At 48.8% G+C, this 27,462-nt stretch overlaps 1 protein-coding gene across 1 annotated transcript; it reads left to right on the top strand.

Moving 5' to 3' along the window:
• The first annotated feature begins 674 nt into the window (after window positions 1-674).
• On the top strand, window positions 675-27,374 carry MKI67 (marker of proliferation Ki-67). Its single transcript, XM_081268633.1, has 15 exons — window positions 675-1,086; window positions 3,604-3,682; window positions 3,787-3,902; window positions 6,374-6,440; window positions 8,233-8,278; window positions 8,745-9,779; window positions 10,937-11,112; window positions 12,017-12,329; window positions 12,422-12,540; window positions 12,646-12,817; window positions 14,891-15,046; window positions 15,981-17,173; window positions 18,257-23,125; window positions 24,045-24,476; window positions 27,142-27,374. Exons 1-15 carry the CDS (start codon window positions 995-997, stop codon window positions 27,205-27,207), a joined length of 8,931 nt encoding a protein of 2,976 aa, XP_081124759.1. The 5' UTR covers window positions 675-994; the 3' UTR covers window positions 27,208-27,374.
• Window positions 27,375-27,462: the final 88 nt, after the last annotated feature.

The following is a 27,462-nucleotide window of genomic DNA, read 5'->3' as shown; positions in this document are numbered from 1 at the left end:
CTAACAGCTAAGCACTCTAACCCTAAATGTGTGGAGATAGAAATGATTAAAATAAATCTTGGGTTCTTGAAACTGAATAGTCAGTCGCCACCGAGCAGAAGATAAACAGGGAGGATATTGTGCAATTAGAAGTACCCTCTGCACTTAGCAGAGAACCCGCACCATGGAACGCTGTACATCACGTTGCTCCCGCGTTTTTAAAAGACAGTGAAACGCGTACAACTGGAAAAGACACAGGAAACTCCTCAAGATGACTGACTGTGTTTGGTGAGATGGAGAAACCGGGGAGACAGGTTTTTAATTTTTTAAAAATTTAAGTCTTCCAGCAATTAGTGACACATGGCGACGCTTGTGTTTGGCCCTTAAATTAAAAGAAGGCAGGAGGGGGTTCTCTCGGTGACGGGGTCACGTCCCATTTCCGCACTTGGGGTGCAGGGTGCTGCCGGGCTGGGCCATTTTACCTGCCCTGCCGGCGTGCGGGAGAGGAGCCCGGCTTTTCCGCCCTCGGCCCCGCCCACGCTGCCCTCGCCCTTCCCATTGGCTCCGCGCCGCGCCTCCTCGCCCAATCGTGGCCTTTAGCGCCACAATTTGAACCGCCGTTTGGGTTTGAATTGGCGACGCGGCGGGCCCTGGCGCGGAGTAGCCAGGACACCGGACGCGGCGGGCGGCGGCGGGCGGCGGCGGCGGGCGGCAGTGGGGCGGCGCGGGGGCGCGTGGACACCGCTCGCGTCCCGCTCCCCTGCCGCGCACTGCGGGCGGCGCAGACGGCGCTAGGTGAGCAGGCCGGGCTCGGGTGGCTGGGGCCGGAGCCGCGGCTGCCGGCGCCGACGTCTTGGCCGCGGACCTCGGGGTTGGGCCCTGGGTGTCGCCGCCACGCTGTAGGCCACTCTGAGCCGCGGCCGGTAGCACCCACCTCTTCTGCAGGGAGCGCGGCGAACTTCGCAGGTGCAGTCGGAATCCTGGGTCCTGCGACCCGGCTCACAGATAGGGTAGAATGCGGCCCGCGGGGCGCCTGGTGACCATCAAGAGGAGCGGGGCGGACGGAGCCCACTTCCCGCTGAGCCTCAGTAGCTGCTTGTTCGGAAGGTGAGCGCGCCGGCCTGGGCGGGTGGAGGGCTCGCGGCTCCCGCGCGCAGGATCGCTGCGCTTCCCGGACGTGATAGCTGCTCGACCGTGCTGATCTGCTAGGGAAAGGTTGACTACATCCTTGGTACAAGTGCTGTGTGATTGACATGCGTTATGCGCATTTTTGATCAAACAGATTTTGCAGTTGGTTTGATACATATTTTGCAGTGCAGAGAGGTGTAGATGATTCTTAAACCCGCCTGTCTTTAAAAGACACTGTCCCTCCCCAGTAGACACGACCTGGCTGCTCTGGACCTCAGCATTCACTGGGCTGCTGCTCTGTTTCGAAAAATAAAAACCGGAAGGAAAGCCTCCCCCCACACCTGCTGCTGTGCTCTGAAACCCCTCAGCGGTTGGCTCTCTCTTTGGGTGCAGTAATATCCCTGGTCCCGGAACGATGTACACAGTTACTAATGGCACCCCCTCACCCTCTAAGGTGTCCTCTAGGTGTGTGATAAGGTCACCTCCCACTGTCTGGTCCCTGTCCTGCATTCTGGCATCACCCCATCCTCTGGATTCCTTCATCTCTCACCATCTTCCTGAGGCATTCCAACCTCTTACTTGTGTTGGTATTTTTAAAAGTTTGAACTTGATGGCTGCATTATTCCCCCTACTCTTGTGCTTGAGTGATTCCTTTCTGTCTTTCAAGTATCCATTTAAATTGTTACTGGAAGCCAGCCTTTAATGAGCACATGTTTTTCCTAGCATTACCACATGGGTGATAAGTGTTTTTGGTTTGTTTCTCCTGGAAGTCTGGGCCCCAAGGGCAAGGGCTGTCTTAATAGTTATGCACCCAGAACAAGGTGTAGAGTCTGGCACATGAGAGGTGATCAATCTATACCATGAGTACATGTCTAGTAGAAAGATATGCTGGAGATTTGGATTTAAAATCAGTGAATAATAGTGGTTCTTGAGAAACAACACCATTTTACCTTTCAGGGGCCATTGGGCAAGGTATGGGGACATTTTTCCATGTCACTTCTGGAGAGGTGTGTGGCAGAGGGCAGGGTTACTAGGAAACACTCAGCAATGCACAAGACAGCCCAACCTTGAAGGCTTCTCTGGCCCAAAATGTCAACAGCAGTGTTGACATTAAGAAACACTAGGGTTGGGGCTGGGGCTCAGTGGTAGAGCGCTTGCCTAGCATGTGTAAGGCACTGGAATCAATTCTCAGCACAGCATATAAATAAATGAATAAAATAAAGGTCCATCAACAGCTAAAAAAAAGAAGCACTAATGGGTTCTGCCAACAAAACCCAGTTCTAATGAAAAAGTTCTTCTTTGCTGCAATGTTCTGGTACCTAAAATTCAAATTCTCTTCTTGATTTTTAAAGAAGCTGTCACTTTGCCTAATTTCCTTTCTCTTCAAAAGAAAAAAAAAGAAGTCCAGTCTTGAATGGCATTTATTTTGGTTATTATAAATAGTACTGCAGCATAGATTTTGCAGGTTTTTATTATTTTAGAGCAGTACATAAGTGCTGTGATAGATGCAGCTGTGCTGAGCCTGGAGGTTCATGTGGAGCCCCTACAGGAAATAAAAGTCTGTCCACTCCTAAAACCCCAGAGGGAGTGCAGTACCAGAGGCTCCCCAGCACTGGGCATTTAGGGTTTCCTTCTGTGCTCTGCCACCATGTCAGCTTTCTGTGCACAGACAGTTGATTCTAGATATTGTTTTTTGTTGCTGGCCTATCAGAATTTTTGATGTTAGGAGACTTTTGAATCTGTTAGTAAGGTGTAGTTTTAAAACAGCGGTGAAGAGCTCACACTTGACATGACTGTGTGCCAGGCACAGGGTGACACGTGCATTGTTTGAACAACACTGACCTGGACACTAAAGTAACCTTTCTGTATATGAAGAAGCTGAAGCACAGGGGGTTGCTAGCAGGAAATACTGAACTTTGGGGTTGGTTAAATCTTTAATCATACATAAACTACTTAAAAACACAAAGCATTAAAGTCTTATAAGCATAGCTATTTTTTTAAAGGGTAATTAAATTTGTATTGTAGTATTTTTCAGTTCTAATTAAATGCTCTACTGGGCTTGGTGGCACATGCCTCTAATCCCAGTGGCTTGGGAGGCTGAGGCAGGAGGATGGTGAGTTCAAAGCCAGCCTCAGCAAAAGCTAGGCACTAAGCAACTCTGTGAGACCCTGTCTCTAAATAAAATACAAAATAGAGCTGGAGATGTGGCTCAGTGGTGAAGTTCCCCTGGTACCCCCCCACCCCCCACCAAAAAAATTAAGTACTCTAAGTTTTAAAGATTTCAAATAGCTTTTTATTCAACATTTGTAAAAACTTTTTGCAAAATATGAAGACCATTTGCACTGCATTGTTTTATGTTTTTTTTTTTTGGTTATTCCTGGTCATTACATTTATAGATCAAGCACATTAGTCCAATTCTGTTTTGTTTTGACAATTTGGGATGAATTTTTAAGGAGTTACAACAACCAAAAAAAATCTTAACTCTTTTATATTAAGGGGTACCGAATGTGACATTCGTATCCAGCTTCCTGTAGTGTCAAAACAACATTGCAAAATTGAAATCAAGGAACAGAAGGTAAGTGAGTGGGTTTTTGGAAGTTGATTTTTGAAACTTTAATTTGCTTTTTTATCTTGTCATTAATTACATATTTTCCCCCCCTTTTTTTTTTACACTTGTAGGCAATATTGTGTAACTTCAGTTCCACTAATCCAACACAAGTAAATGGGTCTGCTATTCAAGAACCCGTACCGCTAAAGCATGGAGATATAATAACTATTATTGACCGTTCTTTCAGGTAGGTAGAAATTAGTTCAGCTAACAACAAATGGCCTGCTCTGATTAACTGTGGACAGTGCTATTCGGCTGTGATTCCTCCTGATGGTGGTGACCTGGAAGGGCTTCAGGCTTCACTTGCAGTCTTGATAATCTAGAAGCATAGGTCTCTAGGAGTGACACTGGACCCAGATAAGATGGAATTCCAGCATTCGAGAGCGCACAATAGGTGGAAGATAGGTAAACTCATCTTAAAGGAGGCTGTTATTTTCTTGTGAATGTTATGAAACTGTGCTTTTTTAGTTGCTTTTTATTTTAAGCAGAATGCATTCATAGATAGCTACAAAGCAAGATGAACACTCTTGCGATTGGTTACTACCTGGATGGACTGAACTGTGCTCCCTTGGCACCTGTATTTTGAATTCCTAACCCTGAGTACCTTAGAGTGTGTGAGAGAGGGCTTTAAAGAGAAGTTACACTGAGGCCCTTGGGTGGGCCTAGGATGCAGACACCAGAGGGCAAGTCCAGAGGGCAAGTCTGTGAAGAGGCCAGAGCAGGAGGGCAGCCAGTAGGAGCCGAGGAAGGGCAGAGGAAGCCAGCCTCTAGAACCCTTGGTCTTGGCCTTCCAGCCTCCATGGCTGAGAGCAGCAAAGTTCTGTTGAAGACACCCTTATGGTGACTCATTATGGCAGTCCTAGCAGACTTAATACACCACCCATGTCTTAGGAGATTTCCAGAAGTTCTTCTGTGCTCTCTCTGGTCACTACTTCTTTTTCCAAGAAAGTCACCATGGTGGTAGAACACATCTGTCTTTGGAGTTTTGCTGCTTGACCATGATCTCCAGGCACTAGAGATGTCTGTCTTCTAGATGCTCCCTAACAGTGAAGGAATACAGCGGTTGTGCGTCTGGCTGCTGCTCTGTGGGGCCCTCTAGCATGTTGGGTGTCTCTGTTGTTCCCCCTCATTGCATAAATATTTGATTTAAAAATGTGCACAGCATGCATCATAACAGAAGATTCAAGTGTAAATACAACAGCTCATTCCAGGAGTGTGGAGGGGAGGTGATTCTCTTTTTGAAATATGTTGAGGCTTTCTTTATGATCAGATATGGTTAATTTCTCACTAAGTCTGTGTATTTGAAAACAGTGTATTATATAGCTACTGAATGCTGTGTTCTATCTAAATTGATAGATTAGATTCAAATCCTCTATTTTGAATTATTACCCTATTTATCAATTACTCTAAGATGTTGAAATCACCTTCTGAGGGTTCATTTATTCCACTTTTTAGCCTTTTTGGTTTTCACCATGTTTGGAAGCCTCCAAATGGCATATAATGGCATACAAAAGTCCCCCTGGAGCTGACCCTGAACAATACATTTGGCTGTCATCAGAGCTCTGGCACAGAACTCTGTCACTTATAAACTTCCTCTACCTTTTACCGATATTTCTTTTGGATAATAATTGTAGATAAATTAATTTCTTTCTGATTAGTGCTTACACAGTGTAGTTTTTTCCACCCCTTTAATCTTAACTTTCCATCATTGGTATGGCCTCTTTGAACCTACTGTCAAGTGACTTGTTTTAATTGGAATGTCTTCTGGATGGATTGAACTTTGTATCATGATAAAATGTCCTTTGTCTCTATGTGCAATTTTAAAGGACATTCTTATTGAATGTAGACTTCTAGGTAGGAAGTATTTGATCTGGAATGGAGACCAGCACTATTTTCCCCAAAGAAAATACTGTTAAATGGAGATCAGTTGAGATGATTAGAGATCTCTAACGAAGAATAGAAAACAGGCCTTAGGGAAAAGGATTTGATTCAGCCCTCTGATACCATAAGAAACCATTCCAGATACCTAAAGACTTTCAATCTGGGTAGGATCAAAATTCAAATCAGGCTCTTTCAAAAATCCTGTAGAATAATGGATTGCTTCCATGGATTTGATCTCAGATCAGTCACAACAATTATGGAGCCCCACTAAGATCCTAGGCACAGAGTAAGTGGGAGTAGATGATCATGGTGTGCTGAAACAGCCCTGCAGTTTCCTGAAGTGAAGTCACAGCTTTATGTTCACCTGAAGTGTGTCACTCCATGGTGAGTGAAGAGCGAGTTACCTCCGGATTGCTGGAGGTGTGCTTCATGCTGTTCACTGGCTTCCAGGAGTGTGGGGGAGAGGAAGCCGGTTCTGCTTCTATTCAGTGGGCATTCACACAGAGGTGCTCAGAGAGATTGTCTAGCCATTCCCAGGCCAGTCAGTAGGAGTTAATCTGGGTTCCCACCTCTGACAACAGTGTTCCAAAAGAAACCTGAGAAAATTGATTCAAGTTTCTAGTGGAAAACACTTTTCCAGCTCTAAGTTCATTTCAGTGTAGAAGGTCATGTTCCGAACAGAGCCTGAAGTTTTTTCTTGCACATGACCCAATATGGAGGCTTCAGCTAGAGGGTGTGAATCCCAGACTAACTCTGCCATCCTTCCCTGTGCTGTAGGTATGAAGATGAAAGTCGACAGAATGGCAGCAAGTCAACCGAAAGTCCTGGGAGGACTCGTGAACAGGTGATGGGAAGGACCATTTGGATTTGGGCTCTGATTCTTCTTTGATGATAGGAAATCATTTAGAGGCATTTTGACAAATGATTTTTTTTACTTTAAATCAGCGAGGATGGCTTTCTGGCTATAGCAGAAAAATAAGATACGAAAACAAGTTGAACCTTAGACACAGTGAAATAATCTAAAACTGTTTCTTTGTGATTCAGAAGGAGGGTACTGCATTGTCTTATGCTTTTGGCCAGAACTTCTCTTCTAGTATGATGTGCTCTTCCTGGAAGCCTGTGGTTGGAGCAGCCCTGACACAGGGACATAAACCTTGGGATCTGCACTGCCTCATAGTAGCTTTTGTCTTCCTCTCATTATTCTCATCCATCTGTGTGTCTAAAGTAATCATGTAAAAATCGTGAGAACCAAGATGCTTCCTGTTGTGATGTGAAGCCAGTCCCAGGGATAGGCCATGTAAAAAGCCCTGGCTATCTGAGACTGTCAGTGCACAATGGATACACCAGGGGCACAGCTTATTAAGCACGATTCTGGTCACATGCTTGGAGACTTAGTGCTTGGAGACTTTGTGGGGCGCAGCAGCTCTAGGATGTGTCCTGAGAATTTGTCTTTTCTGCTCTTTGGGAAGCTGCTCAAGAGCAGCTTTATGTGGGGCCAGGTGGGAGTTGTGGGTTTGGAAGTTAGCAATAGGCACTTAAGCTCAAGACCTCTGCCACAGCCTGGTGATGGGGGTTGCTCATTGAGTCGGGAGCTCATCCGCTCCTGTGCTGCAAACTATTTTGGGGGGTTATCCCACACACCAGCCGTTATCCAACTTGTTATTAGGTGTAAAGAAGTTAGCCAAGTAGTTATGGAACTATGGACTGGACTTCTTGGCAGTCTGTATCACTTGTCACCTGTGATTAAAATAAATATTAAAGTTGCATATGTTGAGAAAATTATAGTAATTGGACAGGGATTTTATGGCTATCAATAAAATTGCACAAAAATGGGATTATATATATCATACATATTTTAAATTTTATTAGTAGTTCATTTTTGTTGTTTAGTCATAAGATTCTGGTCCATTTTGGATTGGAAATAAAATAAAACTCATCTTTCATAGATAGTTTTAGAAGGTGTTAAATATCAAACTTGAAGGGACTCAGTGAAGCGGTTAGACTCTTTGCCTTTGGTAATAGCATTTGGAAATTTTCTTAGTATTCTAGGTGATACACTTTTCCTCTGGAGTATCAGGCTTCTGCGGCTTGTATACATGTCATTTGTTATTTCTTTCCTGTTGGGCTGCCAGGGTGTGTGGGAGTCTAATATGCAGGCTGAGGCTGCAGTGCCCCTGGCTAAGTTGCTTCCATTATGCCTTCACCTGGGCTCTCAGGTGACAGCACTGAACATGCTTGTGGCCATGGTTCACCCACAGGTCCTGGACCCATTTCTGCTGAAGCTTGTGGTCAATAGTTCTGCTTGGGGTGGGTGAATAGGTGTAGACGATGCCCGATTTTAGCTTGATTCCTCTCTCATATGATACTGGGCCATCACTTGAAGTTATAGAATCTTTCTGAGGTTTAAGTTAAGTCATTTTATGCCTGGGGTTTGTTTTTTTATTCTATCACTTGCTCTTATTTAAAAGCCAGCTAAGATGTGTCTGGATCTTGACCACTAGCTTCTCAAAGTCTCTAAATGTCAAAGGAGCAGCTTTGCAAAGAAGATAATTAGTAAAAAAGAATATTTTCATTGTGATGACCACCAACATTTAGGAAGGCACTGAAATCATTGTTCTTGCTTTCCCAATGCACAGGGACCAGTGCGGCGTGCCTCGAGAGCTGGCTCTTCAGCTGACCCTGGTTTGTACTTGGGTTCACTTCTGGGATCCTCAGGGCCAGACCACTGCACAGTGGCAAGGGGAGGGCTAGTGGGGGCACAAGTGTGAGATTCTAGGAGGTGTGCCATGTGACCCATCAAGCCTGGGCAGAGCTGTCACCGTTTCCCTAGTAATTGATGGGTTACTGAGTTTAGGGTAGAGTCCAAGTTCACATAAATTGAATTTTCAGTTGTCAGTTTAATTCTGAGTCATTCAATAGATTATTGTCACTTCATCCTGATTGGAGGCTAATGTGATTTTTTTAATTTATTTGAATCAAAATATTAATATCTTAAGACTTACAGAGTTTAGGCAGTAAATAATTTATAGACTAAGGGAAAAGCAAGGTTATAAGGCAATTTGAAACAATTATGATACTAAATTCTACAAGTTTTAATCATTGAGAAAATCTTGAATTTCTGTTTCTTATTTCAAAATTTATTGTCAAGATGGGAAAGAGCAAGATTCCAAAGCCCATTCAAAGATCACGGAAAGAAATGCTTGGGGAAAGCCTGTGGAGTGTGCCAAGGAGATCCCAGGAGGCAGTGCTGCCTTGGTTGGTGCTGACCCATTACCACCTAGCGCTCCGTCCTCAGAACATCAGGGGCAGGATGGCAGAGATGCAGGGGACACCTCTTCTGGGGACTTTAAGGCAAAGCCCAGAGTAACGTTAGTGAGCAGTCGTGGAACACCAAGGTCTGTTGCCTCTGCGCAGTGCTTTGACAACAGCAAGAGAAGCGAATCCCCCTTTAAGAAGCTTTATCAGTCGATGAAGGAGGAGTTGGATGCCAACCCACCAGGACAGAATGTACAATGCCATAGAAAATCAGGAGCACACAGTGGTGGCACAGCAGAGAGAGAAAGCACTGGTGGTTTGCAGAGGGAGCCTCAGCTGGTGCTGTCATGTCAACCTAGACGGAAATCTGGGAGAAGCACCCCCATGAAGGAAGACCCTTTCCCAGAACCAGAGACCAGCCAGACTGAGAAGGGAAGTGACTTGGAGCCCGTGGAGGCCTCTAAGAGGCTTGTGGGTTCCAGCACTCCTCTCTCTAAGATGACCAGAGAGAAGGCCCCTGTGCCGTGTCCACAGCTGCCAAGTTTTGCTCAGGAACATAAGAATGAAGACCTGCGTGTGACTCTGAGTGAAAGTGCCAGTGTCAAGGCAGTTGATGTGACAGGTACTCCTGGGAAGCTTTTAATTAGAAATCAAGCACCAGTCAAAGCTGAAGGCACTGCCAACCCCAACAAAAAGCCAGAAAATCTTTCTTCTAGAAGCAGGAGGAGTGTTCCTACAAATATGGAAGTGCTGCCCACAGAAATCCAGAGCCAGCCTTTTTTAACTCAGTATCTCACTCAAGTTGAAAAGAAGATTCAAAAGGATTCCTTCAATAAACCTGAGAAATTGGGCACAGCGGTTGGACAGATTTGTTCTGGGTTACCTGGTCTTAGTTCAGTTGATATCAGCAACTTTGGTGATTCCATTAGTAAGTTTGTTTAATGATAAATCTACTTTCCCCCAAAGTTTAATATGTACTGTATATATAGATACTAATGAGACTGTCAATAAATATGAGCTTTGTGGTGAGGAACCTACTTAAGCCCGAGGGTGCAATGACAAGGCATGTTTCCATTTCAGGTATAGATGAGTCTAAAGACCTGGATTATTGTAGCAAGCAACAATGGGAAGGTGCACTAGTTAGGGAAGTATGCACAGGCTACCTGAGATAGGTAACCCAAAAGCATGTGGTTCTCTTTCCTTCTATCACAAAATAGGAAGGGGAATATTTATAATTGCTTTTGGTTTAGGGTTCAGTTCTGAACTACAGCTTACTGAATCCTATGCATTAGGTTGGAATAAACCCCTGGAAACCCTGTGAGAATCACTGAACATAGTGGTAGCTCTCAGAGATTAATGCTTTGTTCTCAGAGTCTCTTCCAAGCACTGTGTTATAAGCACTGGACTAGGTGTTGGGCTTTGTAGCCACTGACACAGGGAGGAACGTCCAGGAAGTGTTCTTAGATTCCTATTGCAAGTGGGGAAACTAACAACCCAAAGTCCCAGAGTGAGTGTCTTTCATACCAGGAGTGGAGCTCCGGCATCTTCCTGCTCGCTGCAGCTGGACCACTGTGGGTGGGGAGTGTCTAAAATATACTGTGTCTGTCCACTGAGCCTCCTACAGGGACTCCTCACTTGGTCAGAGATTTGTGCTGATGGGTGGTTCAGGAGGTTGGGCGGGGGGCTGGGTCACATGAACCCCCCAGATAAGTTTTTATGGCTCACATTCTGCTCACTATTTGTAGGTGTGGGTCAGGCCCAAGCATGTGTGTCTTAGAAAGTTCTCTCTGGCCACTGTTAGTGTTTGTCTCCATCATCCCTCTGCCCCAGTGCCAGCTGCTGCTACAGACTGGTCACTCTCTTCAGTGTTAGAGAAAAGCTCTGTACTGTGCACTAGACACTTGCTGTCTCAGTTGCTCCTCCCGAGGTATTTTAGGGAGTCCCAGGGTAGCTTTGGCTTCACCAAGGTTTAGAAGAACCCAGGTGTCAGGTTCCAATTGGTTAGATTTTAATAGTAGTTTGAAATAATCATGCATCCTGTGAGGTTTACTCATTGCCCTTTTCACATCTGCTGTCCTTCCCTAGACAAGAGTGAGGACTTGTCCTTGAAGAGAAGGCGTGTGTCTTTTGGTGGTCGTCTAAGACCTGAATTATTTGATGAAAACTTACCTCCTAATACCCCTCTCAAGAAAGGGGAGACACCAGCCAAGAGGAAGTCTCTTGCAGCTCACAGTCCAGCTGTCCTGAAGAAGATCATCAAGGTAGGCTGGACAGTCGGTGGCCTTCTCTGCAGTGCTCACAGGGTCACACCTTCCTGCCCAGGTGCTGCTCTAAGCAGAGTGGCCAGTCAGACCTGCAGTCTCCTAGTCAATAAGCTTTGATGGCACTCAGTCACTTATCTTATTTGGTCTGGGAAGGTAGACATCAGCTCCCAATTGGCTGTAAGGTGGCTCAGTGGGTTGGAGCTCAAGACCCCTGACACCTGTGCCTATATACACCTGTGCCACAGACCCACCTGGGTCACACTACAAATGTCCAGTTAAAAAGATTCTGGATTCATTGACTCATAGCCACAGGATCATTTCATCTTCTTCAGGGTTGAAGGTAAAGTCAGGGCATTTGACTGGGAAGGAGGAAAATCTTTGGTAAATCCGTCTCTTTTGCACAGTCAGCTTTGTAGGCATTTTTGTCACTGGTGCTCTGCTTCCCTCCCTGTCTTCAGCCCCTGGGGAGTGGGACTGCGTGGCTCACTGTAGCCAGGACTGTCCAGCTTTACTTTCTCTTAGTAACAAGAAGAAGTGGGAAGGCCCACCTCTCTCCTTCCTGTTTTACCCTGGCTCGCAGTGGCCAGTCTCATGACCAGACACCTGCAGTGGGCTGGGCCAGGACTGAGCTCGGAGCTGGGTCTTCTCACTCAGCAGGCTGTCTCTCCATCTTTCCACTGGGAATGCCTCAAGTCCGACTGGATTTCTGCTTTGTCTCCATTTTCTTTCCCTAAGTGAATGGGACAAACTCAGCTCTGCCTTAACCTTGTAAGACAGTGCTTTAAACATTGGGTGCTTTGAGATTTTAACAGCTTAAATTCTTCATTGAAAACATTTTGGCAGGCCTGACAGAGATGTTATGTTTTGGGGAGAGTTTTTCTTGACCATTTCTTCCCATCAGGAACAGCCTGCGTCACTAGGAACAGAGTCTTCAGGAGTCTGCTGGGAAGTGAAAGCACAGAGTGTGTCTACAGGGTTCCCAGCTGCTAGTCCCAGAATAACTGCAGCAGGGCCAGGTGATCAAAGACGCAGATCAGGCAAGGCCTCGGCTGCCTCTGGTGGCAACAAGCCCCCTCAAGACACTCCTAAGAAAGCTGGGAGGAAGAGTGGCCAACTGTCTTCAAAGAGGACTTCTATTAGCCGAAGCCAACATGGCATTTTGCAGATGATTTGTTCCAAAAGGAGAAGCGGTGCTTCTGAGGCCAACCTCATTGGTTAGTGTTGGGTTGGAGAATATGTTTTAAGGTCATTTTTTCTCATTAATTAGTCCCAGTTTTTGAAAGTTTCACCATCTTTTCTCTGACAGTTGCAAAATCGTGGGCAGATGTAGTTAAACTCGGTGCAAAGCAAACACAAACAAAAGTTGTGAAGCATGGCCCCCAGAGGCAGGTGAACAGAAGACAGAGAAGACCCAACACTCCCAAGGTAGGAGATTCCTGTGGGTGGCTTGTGCACACCTGCCTGCTGCTCAGGTCGCCTGAAGTGTGTGCTCATGTTCTGCTGTTTTGTCCCTCTCACCTCTTTCCACAGAAGCCCACAGGCCCCGTTCACCATCAGTTTAGCACAGGCCATGCAAACTCTCCTTGTACCATAATAATAGGGAAGGCTCAGATTGAAAAAGTGACCGCACCTGCTCGGCCCTACAGGATGCTGAACAACTTGGTCTTCAGTCAGAAAATGGACTATAATGAAGACCTTTCAGGTAAAGCAGCCAGAGTTCCTGTGATCGTAACTCTTGATGTCCTGACTGTGACTCGGATGCTGTTTGCCACCTTTGCTCATCTGCTGTGCGTGCCATCATAGAGCAACAACTGAGGCAGCTGGCCAGGGTCAGAGACTTCAATGACGGGAAGCTGGTTGGGAGTACAAGGCCATGTCTGCACGTTGGGATCATGTATCCTCCAGAAAGCACCTCTGAACATGGCAGCTGCTTTGCATGCTTTTTCCCGGACGGCAGCATTGGAGCAGGGAACTGAAAATGCTTTGGGGGGAGAAGGCCACCTTTTCTTAGTTCCCTTTGCTGTGCAGTTGTTGTGGCCGCTCCTGGCAGAGCTGGAACAGGTGTTTTTGAGCAGTGCTTTGCTTCTTCAAGCAAAGCTTTCTTTCTTTGAAACTTAACTGTATCTTGAAAGAAAGGCTCTAGGAGAACCTACAAGGAGGGTCTTTAGACCATTAATTGAGCAAATGCTTCCACACTGTTCACATTCTTAGTGAAGGTGTGAGCTGACTTGCTTAGAGATCACAGCTATGGCGAGGAAGCAGATTTTAGGTTCCATATCACATGGCATATGAGTGGTTTCCACTGTGCAGCTCAGGAGGGAGCTGAGTTTTGAATTGACTGGATTTTGCAACCTTAGTTTTATTTCATGGCATGTTGGGAATTGAAAGTCACTGTACTGCTCAGTATGCAAAGTACATTAATAAGAGTAATACTTGGATCAATTCATTTATCTTTAAAAAGAAGAGCAAAACAAAAAGAGTAGGTGAATGCATATATGTATACTTGTAAATTGTGAATATGTATAGGATACTGATGCACATTTTACAAAATGTTAAAAACAGCTCAAAAGTACTTCTTTTTATATATCAACCTATAATTTGAAAATTTTTTTGTTTTTTAGTTATGCATGACACTAGGATTTGATTTGGCATAATTGTAAAAACATGGAACATAAGTTCGCTCCCTTTCAGTCCCCAGTACTTGTCCTTTCCCTCCTGCCCTCCCTCTCCTGGTCCCTTCCCCCTTCTCTGCTGATCTTCATTCACTTTCAGCTGGTTTTGGTGTCTTGCTGGAATTGGTGAAGGTGAGCTGCTCTGTGGAATGCCCATAGACTTGCATAGGAGAGCTAGGTCAGATTCGCCCACTGCCTTTTATTTTAATAGGACCCCCCACCCCCACCCCGCGGCCCCTTTTAAGATAAAAATGAGATCTTAAACACTCTGTGCCTAGGACACTGGGTTGTCCCAAGCACTTCTTCCTTCAAGACCCTTGTAGGAGTCCTGCAGTTTCACCCCTGGGTGTTGCTGTCCACTTAGAAACAGTAACTGCTGGACCTAGGCCCTGGGTGCTTTGGGGAAGGCCTGGAGGGCTGAGAGGAAGGACACCTCTGAAGGACTGGGTCAGTTGGGAGCCTCAGCTGGCTTCCCAGACTATCCTGCAGAGAGCGCTGGCCCAGGAATACGGGTTCCCTCTCCGTGGCTCCAGCACAGGAGAACAGGAGTGCAATTTTACCCATGAGATACTGTATTCTTTCTTTTTCTGAGATGTCACTACTGCTTTTTTGGTGTTAAAATGGGATGCAATGCTATTTGGATTTTTAAAAATACACACCATGACTTGCCCAAACTAACAATGGGCAGCATCCCGTCACTTTCTAAAAGGTGGGGAGATATTATTTGTCCGCAAAATCTTGGAGGAACCAGAACTCTTGGGGAAGCAGCAGGCCCTTGGGACTGGATGCCTGGGGGGGAGACCCTGAGGGAACATGCCCACCACCAGTTTCTGTCCTCCCGGCACTTTTGTTTGCGGACTAGTTTGGAAGACCATAGAGGACCACTCCCTCATTTGATTTCCTTTCCTGTCAGAAAGGGGTAGAGGAGAAGCTGTATCCACCTGTTTTCTCATTGTCCTCTTTTAAAAATGAGCACATTATTAATAGCTAATGAGACCCTGAGTCCTAGGAGTCCTGGGACTTTGGAGTTTGCCTCCTGTCATTTAGTCTGTTTTGTATGAGAACTGGGGTAGTAATATGTTCAAAATGTTTTCATTTTCCAGGGCTCACTGAAATGTTCAAGACCCCAGTGAAGGAGACGACTCGAAGGACAACCACGTCTCCCAGCACTCTTTCCGGTTCAGAGAAGTTGCTTGGAAAAAAGCCTCAAGTAACTAACTCAGGAGGAGAACCTCTGCCCCTCACTTTGGAGATTTCGGGTGGGTTGGCTTTCCTCCTAGACTGTCATGCATTGGGAACTTAGAGATGGCTTCATTTCTAAACTTTCAGACGCTGTAGTGTTACTTCACAGCAGAGGCCCCTGATGAAATACCCTTTCTGCCTTCTCTGCTCTGTTCAAGCAGAGATTCCTGTTGGCTGTGAACTACCACTGCGTCCATTTACCACGTGGATAGAAACAGCTAATAAGTTCAAAGGTTCCCACACACTTTTAGCTTCTTTATGTATTCTAAGAGAATGATAAGGCAGAAAGGTATACTTGCTCTCATACTTATGAATTACTCATATTCAGAATAATTGCAAATTATAGAAGAGAAAGATAGTGATTTGTGTACTAATTATCCCTCTTAATTGTGTGGGTGGGAGGAGCCCCAGGAGAACGAGACAGGAGACATCAGTCCGTCTTCCCCTTTCCTTTGGTGCTAGTCATTGCATCCCTGCTACGGAGGGAGCAGCTTGCTACCCTTCGGAATGTTGCTGGTGTTGAAATGTAGACGTTTCCTGCATAATATGGACCCCAAGCATACAGGGTAGAAGTCTTGGTAATTAACTTCATTAATGGTTTAAGCCAAGAAATAGCTGTTTCTCATCTCTGAAAAAAATAATTGCCTATATTCAGGTCTGTGGCCCTGGCCTACCAGCCTTCAGAAGACCCATCATAAGGCACTTTTCCCCAAGTAATCACTACAAACCCTAACTACCACTTAATGATGGCCCCACTTTATCACCAGTGACATTACACTTAAGGGTACATGGCTCACTGATGAGACAGATTTATGTCCATATTAGCAGCCTCACATTCCTAGAATGTTGATAGGAAGCTGGATTATTGGTTCAGACACTATATTTCTTGAGAATAAAATACTAAGTTGATTTAAAACGATAAATATAAGAGCTAATATACTTTTATTATAGGATCAAATGTGCTCTCCAGTACACAGAAAACAGCAGAACCATCTGAGACGTGTTTTGCAACCCCATCCTTAAGACGGCAGAGTATTAGAAAAGATGAAAACACAGAGAAAGCTCCCAGGAACATCAGTACAATGACTCCTTTGGAGATGAGAACTCCGGGGTTTTCACCAGAGCCTCTGAAGACGGTGTCCAGTGCCAACAAGCTCAGAAGATCCGTGGAGCTCAGAAATGCAGAGGTGCCCCGAGTGGAGAGCAAGACCCAAGCGGGAGCAGACGCTGCCGGGGCCCTCCCAGGAAGACGCCTGAGGGAGACGCCCCGGGCAGGACAGGCGGGGGGCCGAGAGGAAAGCGCCCAGTCAGAAGGAAAGGGTGGCAGGGTGACAGAGGGAAGGAGATGGAGAACTGGGGGCCTGAAGAGTGAACCCACAGCCAGCCTCACAGGCCCGGAAAAGACACTCAATGTAGAACCCTGGGAAGACCCGTCGGGTAGCCAGCGGCTGCCCCGAACACCAGGGTGCACCAAGGAAACAGTGAATGAGGAGGAGGAAGCCACTAAACTGCCCTGTGGAACTCCTCTGCCCAGTCCAGCAACTCCCACCGCAAGTGGGAAGAGATGGCGCAAGAGATCTCTGGGAAAGGTGGATGTGCAGGAGGAGGCCTCTGCGCTGAGGAAGCGCGCCCACCTGCCCACGGAAGCCACGCACTCCCACGCAGCGCCAGGAGAAGATGAGGAAAGCATTGGGGTGTCGAGGGGAACTCCAGAGCAGAAGGAGGACTCAGTGGTGTATGGAACTGGAGTGAAGAGGGGGCCACGAACTCCTAAGAAAAAGACCCAACCCCTAGAGGACCTGGCTGGCTTCAAAGAACTATTCCAAAACCCAAAACTCACTGAAGAGTCTATGGCAGTCGAGAAAACAAGATTGCTAGTCAAATTGCCCGAACCAGGACCTGTGGGAACCTCAACAAGCACAAAAACACAAGTCAACACGCTGCAAGGAAGAGTAGATGTGAAACAAGAGTGCCCTGCACCAGAGAGGCTCAGAGACACGCCCAGGGAAGCCAGGCACACAGGCAGAGCGTCAGGAGCGGGTGGCAGTGCAGGCAGAGCTCTGGAGGCCTCTGCACAGCAGGCCCTGCGCCCAGCAGCAAAGGTAACAGGGAGCAGGCGGCAGCCAGGGACACCCAGGGAAAAGGCCCAGCCCCTGGAGGACCTGGCAGGCTTCCAAGAACTTTTCCAAACACCTGGCCGTGGCAAGGACCTGAAGACTGCTGGAGAAACCACAGATGCACCTTGCAAATCTATAGAACCAGAACCCAGGGGTACTCTAACACCCTCCAAGAGACGGCCAAGGACAAGTCTGCAGAAAGTGGAGAAGGAAGAGCTCTCAGTACTCAGCAAACTGTCACAGTCACCAGGCAGAGCCATGCACACACCCACAGGACCCGTGCAGGAGGAGAAAGGCGCCAGAGCACTTGGAACTCCAAGGCAGAAACTGGACCTGACTGACAACCTAAGTGGACTGAAAAGACAACGACGCACCCCTAAGGAAAAGGCCCAGCCCCTGGAGGACCTGGCTGGCTTCCAGGAGCTCTTCCAAACACCAGGGTGGGACAAGGACCCAAAGACTCCTGGAGAAACCACAGATGCACCTTGCAAATCTGCAGGGTCAGAAGGTGTCAGAGCAACAGCAAGCACAAAGAGAAGGTCTAAGGCAGGTGTGGGGAAACTGGAGGAGCAGGAAGAGCTCTCTGCACTCAGCAAACTGTCACAGTCACCAGGCAGAGCCATGCACACACCCGTGGGACCCGCGCAGGAGAAAGGCGCCAGAGCACTTGGAACTCCAAGGCAGAAACTGGACCTGACTGACAACCTAAGTGGACTGAAAAGACAACGACGCACCCCTAAGGAAAAGGCCCAGCCCCTGGAGGACCTGGCTGGCTTCCAGGAGCTCTTCCAAACACCAGGGTGGGACAAGGACCCAAAGACTCCTGGAGAAACCACAGATGCACCTTGCAAATCTGCAGGGTCAGAAGGTGTCAGAGCAACAGCAAGCACAAAGAGAAGGTCTAAGGCAGGTGTGGGGAAACTGGAGGAGCAGGAAGAGCTCTCTGCACTCAGCAAACTGTCACAGTCACCAGGCAGAGCCATGCACACACCCACAGGACCCGTGCAGGAGGAGAAAGGCGCCAGAGCACTTGGAACTCCAAGGCAGAAACTGGACCTGACTGACAACCTAAGTGGACTGAAAAGACAACGACGCACCCCTAAGGAAAAGGCCCAGCCCCTGGAGGACCTGGCTGGCTTCCAGGAGCTCTTCCAAACACCAGGGTGGGACAAGGACCCAAAGACTCCTGGAGAAACCACAGATGCACCGTGCAAATCTGCAGGGTCAGAAGGTGTCAGAGCAACAGCAAGCACAAAGAGAAGGTCTAAGGCAGGTGTGGGGAAACTGGAGGAGCAGGAAGAGCTCTCTGCACTCAGCAAACTGTCACAGTCACCAGGCAGAGCCATGCACATACCCGCGGGACCCGCGCAGGAGAAAGGCGCCAGAGCACTTGGAACTCCAAGGCAGAAACTGGACCTGACTGACAACCTAAGTGGACTGAAAAGACAACGACGCACCCCTAAGGAAAAGGCCCAGCCCCTGGAGGACCTGGCTGGCTTCCAGGAGCTCTTCCAAACACCAGGGTGGGACAAGGACCCTAAGACTGCTGGAGAAACCACAGATGTCCTTTGCAAATCTACAGGACTGGAACTAGTCAATGCACCAGCAAGCACAAGAAGACAGTCTAAGACAAGTGTGGGGAAAGTGGAGGTGAAGGAGGAGACCTTTTTGCTGAGGGAGCTCACTCAAATGTCACAGGAAGTCACGCAGACACCCAAAAGGCCGGGAGGTGATGATAAAGCCATCAGAGCTTTGGAGGAACCTGGACAGCAGGCCCTGCGCCCAGCAGCAAAGGTAACAAGGAGCAGGCGGCAACTAGGGACACCCAGGGAAAAGGCCCAACCCCTGGAGGACCTGGCAGGCTTCCAAGAACTTTTCCAAACACCTGGCCGTGGCGAAGACCCGAAGACTATTGGAGAAACCATAGATGCACCTTGCAAATCTACAGGAGCAGAACCCAGGGGTACTCCAACACCCTCCAAGAGACGGCCAAGGACAAGTCTGCAGAAAGTGGAGGAGAAGGAAGAGCTTTCAGTACTCAGCAAACTGTCACAGTCACCAGGCAGAGCCATGCACACACCCACAGGACCCGTGCAGGAGGAGAAAGGCGTCAGAGCACTTGGAACTCCAAGGCAGAAACTGGACCTGACTGACAACCTAAGTGGACTGAAAAGACAACGACGCACCCCTAAGGAAAAGGCCCAGCCCCTGGAGGACCTGGCTGGCTTCCAGGAGCTCTTCCAAACACCAGGGTGGGACAAGGACCCAAAGACTCCTGGAGAAACCACAGATGCACCTTGCAAATCTGCAGGGTCAGAAGGTGTCAGAGCAACAGCAAGCACAAAGAGAAGGTCTAAGGCAGGTGTGGGGAAACTGGAGGAGCAGGAAGAGCTCTCTGCACTCAGCAAACTGTCACAGTCACCAGGCAGAGCCATGCACACACCCACAGGACCCGTGCAGGAGGAGAAAGGCGCCAGAGCACTTGGAACTCCAAGGCAGAAACTGGACCTGACTGACAACCTAAGTGGACTGAAAAGACAACGACGCACCCCTAAGGAAAAGGCCCAGCCCCTGGAGGACCTGGCTGGCTTCCAGGAGCTCTTCCAAACACCAGGGTGGGACAAGGACCCAAAGACTCCTGGAGAAACCACAGATGTACCTTGCAAATCTGCAGGGTCAGAAGGTGTCAGAGCAACAGCAAGCACAAAGAGAAGGTCTAAGGCAGGTGTGGGGAAACTGGAGGAGCAGGAAGAGTTCTCAGCACTCAGCAAACTGTCACAGTCACCAGGCAGAGCCATGCACACACCCACAGGACCCGTGCAGGAGGAGAAAGGCGCCAGAGCACTTGGAACTCCAAGGCAGAAACTGGACCTGACTGACAACCTAAGTGGACTGAAAAGACAACGACGCACCCCTAAGGAAAAGGCCCAGCCCCTGGAGGACCTGGCTGGCTTCCAGGAGCTCTTCCAAACACCAGGGTGGGACAAGGACCCTAAGACTCCTGGAGAAACCACAGATGCACCTTGCAAATCTATAGAACCAGAACCCAGGGGTACTGTAACATCCTCAAAGAGACAGCCAAGGATAAGTCTGCAGAAAGTGGAGGAGAAGGAAGAGCTCTCACCAGTGATAAAACCAAAGCAAATCTTAGGGGATGCTGCACACACCGAGGCGGAATCTACAGGTGATGATAAAGGTGTTAAAATGGTCAAGAAACCTGTAAAGCGGAAACTGGACACAACAGAAAAAGTAACTGGCAGCAAGAGGCGCCGAGGGGCAGCTGAGGGAGAGGCCCAGCCCCCGGAGGACCTGGCTGGCTCCAAAGATCCAATCCCAGCACCAGGTCCCTCTGAGGAACCCACAAGGGACGAGAAGACCACAGAAACACCCTGCAGATCTCCACAACCAGAACCAGGGCACACACCAGCAAGCACAAAGGGACGGCCCAGGACACGGCTCCGAACAGCAGAGGTGAAAGAGGAGCCCCCGGCAGTGAGGAAGCCAGCGCGGACATCACGGACCACCAGGCACACGCGCACGGCACCAGGAGGTGAGGACCAAAGCAGCAGAGCTTCTGAGGGGTCTGTACAGCAGGCCCGGGCCCCGGCAGCAAGAGCAACTGGCATTAGGCGGCTGCAAGGGGCACCTGAGGACCAGCCCCTGGAGGACCTGGCTGGCTCCAAAGAACCGATCCCAGCACCAGGCCCCACCGAGGGATTGGCAGGTGAAGGAAAAACCACGAAAATACCCTGTGAATCCCCAGAAGTAGAGCCTGTGGCAACCCCAGCACCCCCAAAGAGACAGCCCAGGGCAGGGCTCAGGAAAGCACCTGTGACAGAGGTCTCAGTGCAGGGAGAGGTAGCAGGGACCTCAGGGGGACCCGTGCACACACACCCAGAACCCAAAGGTGATAGTAAAAATATCAAAGTGCTCAAAGAACCTATAAAGAGGAAACTGGATCCTGCTGCAGGTACGAGGGGCAGCAGGAGGCGTCGAGGGGCAGCTGAGGGAGAGGCCCAGCCCCCGGAGGACCTGGCTGGCTCCAAAGATCCAATCCCAGCCCCAGGCCCCTCTGAGGAACCCACAAGGGATGAGAAGACCACAGAAACGCCTTGCAGATCTCCACAGCCAGAACCGGGGCACACACCAGCAAGCACAAAGGGACGGCCCAGGACACGGCTCCGGACAGCAGAGGTGAAAGAGGAGCCCCCGGCAGTGAGGAAGCCAGCGCGGACATCACGGACCACCAGGCACACGCGCACGGCACCAGGAGGTGAGGACCAAGGCAGCAGAGCTTCTGAGGGGTCTGCACAGCAGGCCCGGGCCCCAGCAGTAAGAGCAACTGGCATCAGGCGGCTGCAAGGGGCAGCTGAGGGCCATGCCCAGGCCCTGGAAGACCTGGCCGGCTCCAAAGAACCGATTCAAGCCCCAGGCCCCTCTGAGGAATCTATAAGGGACGAGAAGACCACAGAAATGCCCTGCAGATCTCCACAGCCAGAACCAGGGGACACACCAGCAAACACAAAGGGACGGCCCAGGACACGGCTCTGGACAGCAGAGGTGAAAGAGGAGCCCCCGGCACTGAGGAAGCCAGCGCGGACATCACGGACCACCAGGCACACGCGCACGGCACCAGGAGGTGAGGACCAAGGCAGCAGAGCTTCTGAGGGGTCTGCACAGCAGGCCCAGGCCCCAGCAGCAAGAGCAACTGGCATCAGGCGGCTGCGAGGGGCAGCTGAGGGCCATGCCCAGGCCCTGGAAGACCTGGCCGACTCCAAAGAACCGATTCAAGCCCCAGGCCCCTCTGAGGAATCCACAAGGGACGAGAAGACCACAGAAACGCCCTGCAGATCTCCACAGCCAGAACCAGGGGACACACCAGCAAACACAAAGGGACGGCCCAGGACACGGCTCTGGACAGCAGAGGTGAAAGAGGAGCCCCCGGCACTGAGGAAGCCAGCGCGGACATCACGGACCACCAGGCACACGCGCACGGCACCAGGAGGTGAGGACCAAAGCAGCAGAGCTTCTGAGGGGTCTGCACAGCAGGCCCAGGCCCCAGCAGCAAGAGCAACTGGCATCAGGCGGCTGCGAGGGGCAGCTGAGGGCCATGCCCAGGCCCTGGAAGACCTGGCCGACTCCAAAGAACCGATTCAAGCCCCAGGCCCCTCTGAGGAATCCACAAGGGACGAGAAGACCACAGAAACGCCCTGCAGATCTCCACAGCCAGAACCAGGGGACACACCAGCAAACACAAAGGGACGGCCCAGGACACGGCTCTGGACAGCAGAGGTGAAAGAGGAGCCCCCGGCACTGAGGAAGCCAGCGCGGACATCACGGACCACCAGGCACACGCGCACGGCACCAGGAGGTGAGGACCAAAGCAGCAGAGCTTCTGAGGGGTCTGCACAGCAGGCCCAGGCCCCAGCAGCAAGAGCAACTGGCATCAGGCGGCTGCGAGGGGCAGCTGAGGGCCAGGCCCTGGAGGACCTGGCTGGCTCCAAAGAACCGATCCCAGCACCAGGTCCCTCTGAGGAACCGCAACGTGATGCTCACAGTCGGAAGAGCACTCCAGAGCAAACAGCTGAAAGAGCCACACCTCTGCTGACGAGCTCGAGAGTCCTTAGGGCCCCTAAAGGAAAGCCAGTGGAAGACCGAGAGGGCAAAGGACACCCGACAGCACCGCAAAGCAGAAGCAACATGTCCCTGCCCACGGGTAAATCTGGAACAGATGGACTTCTCTCAGGAGTCGGGGTGCCGTGCTCAGAGACTGGGCTGCAGGATACTGTGCAGGCCAAGGCAGTCCACGGGAAAAAGAGGGCCGCTCCCAGGGAGAGAGGCAGATCTCCTGAGCTCTTGATAATCAATAAGGATCTAAAAATTTTAGTAAACAGAATTGAACCTGTGGAAGATCACAACTCCAGCAGGAAAGCTGGAAAGAGGAAACTCAAAGTGGAAGACTTGGCGCCTGTGGATAAGGTGATGGCAGTATTAAGTATTCCCCCGGTTGTCTGGGGCCAGCTCCTTCTTGTGTAGTAGTGGGCAGATATCTCTACCACAGGGGTGTCTACCAAACACGATCAATAACTATTGTAGGGCGAAGACAAGGGTCTTTGGGGCGATACATGGAGGGAACAGGCTAATTCTGAATTTGAAAAGTACCAGTCAAAATGATGACTCAACCTGAACGGTGTTTCAGGGAGTGCATGACATATTCATATTCAGTTTGAGAAATTGATGATAAAGCAAGTGGATAATTCCGTTCCATGTTTAAAATACCCGCAAGGTCAGGGCAGGGTTCAAGGAGAGTGTGTGACAGTACTTTAACAATGAGGAGAATATTATACTGCATGTGTACCCTTGAGAAGAGGAACTGTAAGGTTGCCACGCAGCATCCCCCAGGAATGCTGAATTGCCCTGTGCTTTAGTGTGACCATTAAGAAACAGCAATTCACTTGCCAACTCTTTGATGTAAGCAGCAGCATTTACATGTGGCACGTTATATTAGGCATTGTGATTGCAGTTTATTCTGAATTTCTAATTTGTGATTTATCAGTAGGGATCATTTCTATAGGAACAAAGTTGCAGAGCATTAGCTTGAATATCCTAGATAACTCATGTCTTAGAAATTGGGAATTGAGGGGAGGGAGTTGTGGCTCAGCTTACCTAGCATGTGTGAGCCACTGGGTTCGATTTTCAGCACTGCATATAAATAAATAAAGAATAAATGTCCATTGACAACTAAAAAATATTTTAAAAAAATAAATTAGAAAATGAGAAATATGCAAATGATTTATTTTTTTATGTCAGTTTCCTTTTGAAAATTTTTCTCTGTTAAATTTTAAGATTTGTTTTACTAAGTTTCAAAATTTTGTTTTCCGGTTTTTCATTTCTTTAGGGAATTTTGCTGCGAACCAGACACCAAAATACAACTGAAGGAGAAGAGCCAAGACCAGACATCACTGTATCAGCAGAAAAGATGAAAATAAAGAGACAGGGGAAGAAACCCATGGAACCCTCCCAGGAGGTGGGACTACAGGGCCCAGGTGATGGAGATGAGAAAGCTGAGTCCAGGGCCAAAGTCAGGGGAGAGAGAGCACGCTTGAGAGCTGGAATTCAGAATCAGATTTCCCAGCCTCACACAGCAGAGGAGGAAGTGAGGGAGAGAAGTGTGGCAGTCCCCATGAAGAACCAGGAAGAGAAAGGAGCAACTGCAAATTCAGACTTCAGGTGTCTGAGGTCCAGAAAACAAGGCATGCAGCCTAGTCTGGAGAGTGAATCTGAGCAGAGAGTCACTCGAGGTGCCAAGAGATGTGCAGAAAACCTAAAGGTAACTAATTATATACATACATATGAATGGGTGTGTTTATGCAGTGTTGCATAGGCCAAAGAGAAGCACATACATAACGTCATGTTATCAGCTGACCATTAAAACTTTAGAAGTACTAATCTAGGTCACACATTTTGTCCTGAGTTGCATTTTCTTTGGGAATTCCACTTCCAATAGTGAATGCAGGTCATGGAAGGCTTCATTCAGGATGGGCTGGGAATGTACCAGGTCATCCCACTGTCTGACTGCTTGTGACATAGCTCTCACTAAGATGGTATGGAATGTCTTCAGTCTATCCTGGGTTCTGCAAAACTTGCTGAGGAAAGCTGGTCCTGTCTGGACCCTTGTTTAGAAACACTGAACAAACAAAGGCTGGGGGGTCCAGAAGGCAACTAGCACTGTGTTAAGTTCCATGAAGGGGAGTGGGTGTGACATTCCCCTTCCCCAGGAAAAGAAGTCCATAAAACCCTCCCAGGAGGGTTAGGACAGTATCTGACCTACCTATTGGAGCCACTTCTAATTCGAATAACCCACAGTGCATCATTAAACTCATGAGTGTTCTTCTGGAGAATCCTTGATTAAGCTGGAGGCCTGTGGTCCCAGCTGCTGTGGAGGCTGAGGCAGGAGGATTGAGAGCTCCAGGCCAGCCTGGGAGACCTGTCCCCCAACCCTCTGCCCAAAAGTAAAATGAATAGATACGAAAAAGGGCAGGGTGGACAGGAGGTGTGTGTGTGTGTGTGTGTGAGTGGCCTCAGAGTTGCTCTCAGCACACACAATCTGGACCTAACACTGGTATCCTGAGATCAGTCAGTGACAGAAGGTAGCAGTGGCCACCTTGATATGTCAGGTGCAGGTGTCCGACTGGCACACCCTTGGACAAGCCAGGAAGCTTGACCTGATACCACCAAGGATGATACAGTCAGACTCCCAGATGCCCCAAGACCATCAGTGAGCTGGGTAGGAAGACTCCTGCCTCTGGTGGTGGCAGGAAGCCCTAGTGGGGGTATTGATAGAAGGTTCCAGAGGGGGAGGAGGAGAGGCTCAGGAGAGAGTGATGTCCAGGAAGAGGTTGTAAGTCAGAAGCTGTGCCAGGGGCTGGCCGGAAGCAGAAGCCACCTGATGGTGGCAAGGCATGGTCCTGCAGGCCTCAGTAGCCCCACGAGCTTAACAGTGGCCCTCGGCGCCAGTTTTACCCAAAAGGTCGGGCTGCAAACACAAACACGTACACGCTCTAGTGTGGAAGGTTGTGCTTCATCAGAGTGGAGCTGAGGAGTGAAAGCCACCGCTCTTCTCCCTGGGATGATCCTAACCCCACAGCAGCCTGGCCCAAGGGCGAGCCAGGCCTGGCTGTTCTGTCAGGGACACTCTGGCCTCTTCCTTGTCACCCACCAGCAGCCATGAAGACTCCCAACTCACAGTGATGGGCTTCTGCAGGGTTTCTCACCCGGCGCCCTCCATGGGCTCCAGCTCTGGCTGTCCAGAGGCCCAGACTGCTTCTGTAAGAAGTAGTTTTCTCCAGGTACAAGTTCCCAGCTTGGTCACATTTTCTGTGTTCCTTCCCCCTTAGGGGAAGCAGACAGGAACCAAGGGCTGGTGGAAAGTTGACTGGGGGCGGGGCGGGGGGACACGTCCTGGCATTGATGAGAGAAGCAAAGATGGTCTCATGTGGTGAGTAATGTTGAGGCTGAGGAAGGACCACCAGGAGGGGACTCTGGAGACCAGGGCTGTGGCCACAGCTCAGCATGGATGTGTGAATTCACTGGTCTGAGAAAGGTTGTGTGACCTGGAGAGGCAGAAATTTCATTTGTTGTAAGCTGGAGTAGTGGTCAAAACTCTGACCTGCATTCACCTGGGGTCTTGTTTAGTGTCCCTTTCACCCTAGAGTCCTGAAGGAACAGCTACAAGTGGGTGAGGTGGCCTGTGGACATCTAAGACACGTGATGGGGTCCGTCCCTACCTATTTGCTGGTAGAGCGTGACTCAACCACCATATACCTACCCTCTGCTATCATGGTGCTGGGCCCTTAGTGCTTCCTGCCTTTTGACTACAGGTTCTAGAACTCGACAAATGAGTACATCTAGATCTTTCTTTCACTCACACCAAGCTTTGTGTCTTGAATTCTAGGCTTGTTTCACTACTGTGTGATTTTGTCATAGTGCTGCTTCTCAGGAATGTCTACATCATACTTGCTCTTCCTTGTGGGTTTGGGGAGGGGTCTGTGTTCAGCAGCATGCAGACCCCAGGGCTGAGGTTCTGTCTGAACAGCTGTAGTCATCTTTGTGCCTTTAGAGTTGATCTGCTTAAAAATGATGCTCCATCTCTCCGCCCTTCTGGAGGAGACTCACTGCAGGACCGCTCAGGTCACACTCTGTCCAGAGATTGTCCCCTGGGGTGGTTTGCTTTTGGTTTAGGAGATTCAGATTTTTAATCCAGGTTGAATTTATGTTTTCTAAATGATATTTTAAGTTTAATAATAAAAAGTTTAGGAAAGAAACTACTTTTAAGGTGATTTATCTGAAAACAAATCTCTAACCTCAAAATGAATTTTTTTGAACTAAGGACCTGCACAAATTCTAATAATAATTTGCATATTTTTTAGAGCAGGGTTCATTACAAAAATCATTATTTTAGAGTACTTAGGAACTGTTCTATTTTCTTTACACAGGTCAAGGACACAGTGGACACCAAGAAACTAAGGAGCAGAAGTCCCCGGCACAGGGAAGATATCTAGCAAGTGAATTTAAGAGGGAAAATATATAATGAAGTTAGTTTAGTGTTAAATTTTTAGTATAATTTTTGATACCAGTATAAAAATGAATTGTGTAAATAATAATATGGGTGTGTTTAAGAGAAGAAAGAATTTTCAGGCTCTGGTTTGTCTTTATAACCCTGCAAGGGGTCCACAAGGGGCATTGCCGGCCAGTTCCTGAGTGGTAACGATTCATGTCTGGGGCAGGTGGACAAAGCATGTTTGTTCCATATTGTA

The sequence above is a fragment of the Spermophilus citellus genome (genome assembly GCF_964194105.1).
Source record: "Spermophilus citellus genome assembly, chromosome: 15".
Taxonomy (NCBI): Eukaryota; Metazoa; Chordata; class Mammalia; order Rodentia; family Sciuridae; genus Spermophilus; species Spermophilus citellus.
The sequence above is the reverse complement of the archived record's forward strand: the minus strand, read 5'-3'. Positions and strand labels throughout refer to the sequence as shown.

What these genes read in the sequence shown, in the direction of transcription:
- MKI67 (XM_081268633.1), top strand. Translation starts at nt 995, where the DNA reads ATGCGGCCCGCGGGGCGCCTGGTGACCATCAAGAGGAGCGGGGCGGAC. An exon ending in AGTAGCTGCTTGTTCGGAAG is followed by an intron (nt 1,087 to 3,603) that starts GTGAGCGCGCCG and finishes TTTTATATTAAG; the next exon opens with GGGTACCGAATGTGACATTC. An exon ending in CAGGGACACCCAGGGAAAAG is followed by an intron (nt 17,174 to 18,256) that starts GCCCAGCCCCTG and finishes CCTAAGGAAAAG; the next exon opens with GCCCAGCCCCTGGAGGACCT.